Here is a 3609-nt window from a genome sequence, read left to right as displayed (position 1 = left end):
TAAGCCTAGGCTAACGCACTGCCTCCGCTCAGAATAGTTTTTCGTATCCAATGATTTACCTATCATTTAATTTAAATGTAACACATCCAAAACAATGACATACTCGACAACTACTGTACAGCAGAGCGGTACCCACTTGTCCACCTTTTTTTTAACATGTTCTTAATGTCCTAGACATTTTTAAACTTTATTGTATAAATGCTTACATTTTTATAGATATATAATGTAAAACTTACATAAAAACTCTGATCAAATGATATAAATTTGTAGCACCCATAAAAACATTAACGTTAAATAAGCTCCTGTGTTTTGGTATGATACAATTAAATATCGTGACCATACGAAAACGATATCAGCTAATTCTGAGCATTGAGATATGCTATTTTTTTCAGCTGGACGAGTTATATCTCCAATTATAATTCTATAATTCTAATGATTACGAACAGTTGATGAGCCTAGATGGCGAGAATGCTGGTCACGTCGAACTTGAATGCATTAGTCGACTTTTATTCAAAGCATACATTTCGTGTGTATAGATCTAACGATCTTAATAAATTTGTAGATTATGGTTCTGGTGTTACAATGTGTAATTTATTTTTTTCTGGCAATGGTGATGCAGGACATTATAGTGTTTTAGTTTTTGGTAATAATATGAATATTCAAAATTCATTTATCCTACCTAAAGAAATAACTGCAAACACTAATAGTAAGCGTAAAACACATTCTTTAACTGGTAGACGAGAAAGAAAAAAACATAAAGAAACCCGGAATCACAGTGTATTATTGTTTAAATTATTTTATAAATGCGCTTTATCACATAATATAGTTCACGTTACTCCCTATAATTTTGGTAATTTAACATTTAAATGCGAGCATTGTCATTCGTTGCACTTTGAGTGTGAAAAAACGACTAGAGGGCATTTCAGTTTATGTTGTGGTAATGGCAAAATATCTTTACCGGAGAGCCGTTTGCCTAATGAAATATTTGATTTGTTTGTTGGTGAAAATTATGAGTCCAAACATTTTAGAGAACATATACGTCAATATAACAGTGCGATGTCATTTGTCTCTTTTGGTTCTCACATAACATTACCATCGGGATATGGGCCTTATTGTTTTAAAATACATGGTGATATATATCATCGTATTAGTCCCCTTTATCCTAGCTCAGGCCAAAATCCATCGTATGGTCAATTATATATTTTAGACTTTGCTGAAGCAAACAAAGTTAGATTAAACAAATCACAAAATATATTACTTAAAAGTTATTTACTTGTTAAATTACACAATGTATTATCTAAAATAAATCCATATGCTAAATCGTACAAACAAATGAACTAACGATTCATGGAGGGAGTTCAACTACTATTAATATGATTATGCAATTTTATCATGAACCTAGAGAAGATATCCGTAGGTACAACGAACCAACAGTTTCTGAAACCGCAGCAGTATTTGAATCTTCAGATGGCACACCTCCTTCACATAGACATATATCAGTTTACCCAAAAAAAGGAGATATACAAAGAATTGATTACGACAGCATGCACTGTGACCATATGACTTACGTTTTAATATGGCCGTACGGAGAACCAGGCTGGTATATAAATATGCAATATAATGGTAAACGTAAAACTGCCAAAAGATGCAACATTTCCATGCGTGAATATGTATGTTTTCGAATGGCAATAAAAGGTACTCCCCCGTGTGGTAATTTTAATCCAGTACTGAGCACAGCCAAACTGTCTCAACAACTGATCGTTGATTATTATTGTCGTATTGAAGGTGATAGATTGAAATATATTAGAAACCAGCAATCAAAATTATGAGTAGACACATATTCTGGCTTAGCAGACGCTTTACGAGCAACGGCAAACGAAGCCAATGTTAGAGTGGGAAAATTGGTCGTATTGCCTTCTTCGTTTATTAGAAGTCCTTGAAATATGGTACAGAATTACCAAGATGCCATGGCAATAGTAAGGAAATTCGGTAAACCAGATGTGTTCATTACATTTACCTGTAATGCTTCGTGGCCAGAGATTACTACAAGCATTCATTCACACGAAATAGCAAATAACAGACCCAATATTGTTGTTCGTGTATTCCATGCAAAAGTTGAACACTTATTAAAAATAATAAAAACACTTATCAGATATTTCATTAACATTAAAATTGCATGGTCAGACATTGAAATCAATCGGTTTACCAGAATATGATGCTGATATTATAGACAGCGAATCAAATCAACAAGATACATTACCATTATCTATTCAACATGATTTAATTGACAGCGCAAATCAAGAACAGCGTGATATTATAAGCACTATTATGAAATGCGTGAACCTTGAAAATACAAGTTTTCCTAACGCATATTTCATTGATGGACCTGGTGGTACAGGGAAAACATTCGTCTATAAATGTCTCATTAACAGTTGTATAGAAATGGGTTATGATGTAATTCCGGTTGCTTGGACTGGAATAGCAGCAATGTTGTTACCCGGAGGTCGCACAGTACATAGCTGATTTAAATTACCTTTGATATTGACAGATACTTCAGTTTCATCATTGAAAGTAAATAGCAAAGAGGCATCAATTATTCGAAAATCAAAACTTATTATTTGGGACGAAGCTCCTATGGCAAGTGCGTGTGCGTTAATGGGTGTCAATCGATTATTAAAAGATATAATGAAAAATTACGTTTTATCTGGTGGAAAAGTTATTGTCTTAGGAGGAGATTTCAGACTCTTTAAAAATCAGTAAATATAAAAAAAAAAAAACCATGGCAAGGATCATTTTAACTGCGATACTGTGAGTAAAAAAAAAAAAAAAATGAAATAATAATAATAACAAAAAAAATTTGAAATCATATCTCGACTACACTCGTACTAATAATAAGTACGTATTCTTCTATCTATTTTTTTTTATCATTATATTCTTCTGTATAATTCAGAATCGTAAATCTGTAGTATTGTACTAATATAATATTAATATCGTAGTTAACATTAGCATTGATGTATAATTGCATGTAAACATACACACTTATATATACATAGAATTAGTAATTCGTTAAGTATCAGCCGAGTAGCTAAATAGTTAATGAGCGGAAAAGGGGAAAACAGTTCGGATAGGTCATCCCCAAATTCAGATAACGAATCAGGTGACCCAATAACACCGCCAAGTCCTACCCCTCGTGTAAGTTTACCAGTACGATTCTCAAATCCAGAAAATCCGAAATCCGAACGCTCTATTGGGAATATCAGTACTGATAACATCTTCATCAGAACTGGTGTACTAATAGACCATAACTCAGAGTTAATACATAACGTCTCCGTAACTTTGGAGGAAGTAGATACAGTTTCGGGGGAAGCAGAAAATCAACTCAACCGTAATATCCTAGAGCAATCCATTGAAGAAAATCTCTTAAATCAGAATTTACCCTCCTCTCCTCTTAACTCTAGTGACCAAACCATGAATCCAGAAACTCAAGGAGCAGTTCAAACAACGGGTGTTACCGGTAATAATCAACAAAGCATCATGACAAATTCTGAAGGACAATCAAATGCAGACACTCAAGCGGTATCAAATCCTCAAGTAACTGAAGAAAATCCA

General features: G+C 33.4%; 1 protein-coding gene across 1 annotated transcript; it reads left to right on the top strand.

Annotated features, from left to right (window-relative positions):
* Window positions 1–1373: 1373 nt before the first annotated feature.
* On the top strand, window positions 1374–1829 carry LOC103308852. Its single transcript, XM_008182988.1, has one exon. The coding sequence runs from the start codon at window positions 1374–1376 to the stop codon at window positions 1827–1829; it is 456 nt and encodes a 151-aa protein (XP_008181210.1).
* The last annotated feature ends 1780 nt before the right edge of the window (window positions 1830–3609 follow it).

The sequence above is a fragment of the Acyrthosiphon pisum genome, chromosome X (genome assembly GCF_005508785.2).
Source record: "Acyrthosiphon pisum isolate AL4f chromosome X, pea_aphid_22Mar2018_4r6ur, whole genome shotgun sequence".
In the NCBI taxonomy this organism is placed as follows: Eukaryota; Metazoa; Arthropoda; class Insecta; order Hemiptera; family Aphididae; genus Acyrthosiphon; species Acyrthosiphon pisum.
This window is presented reverse-complemented; position numbering and strand designations above follow the sequence as displayed.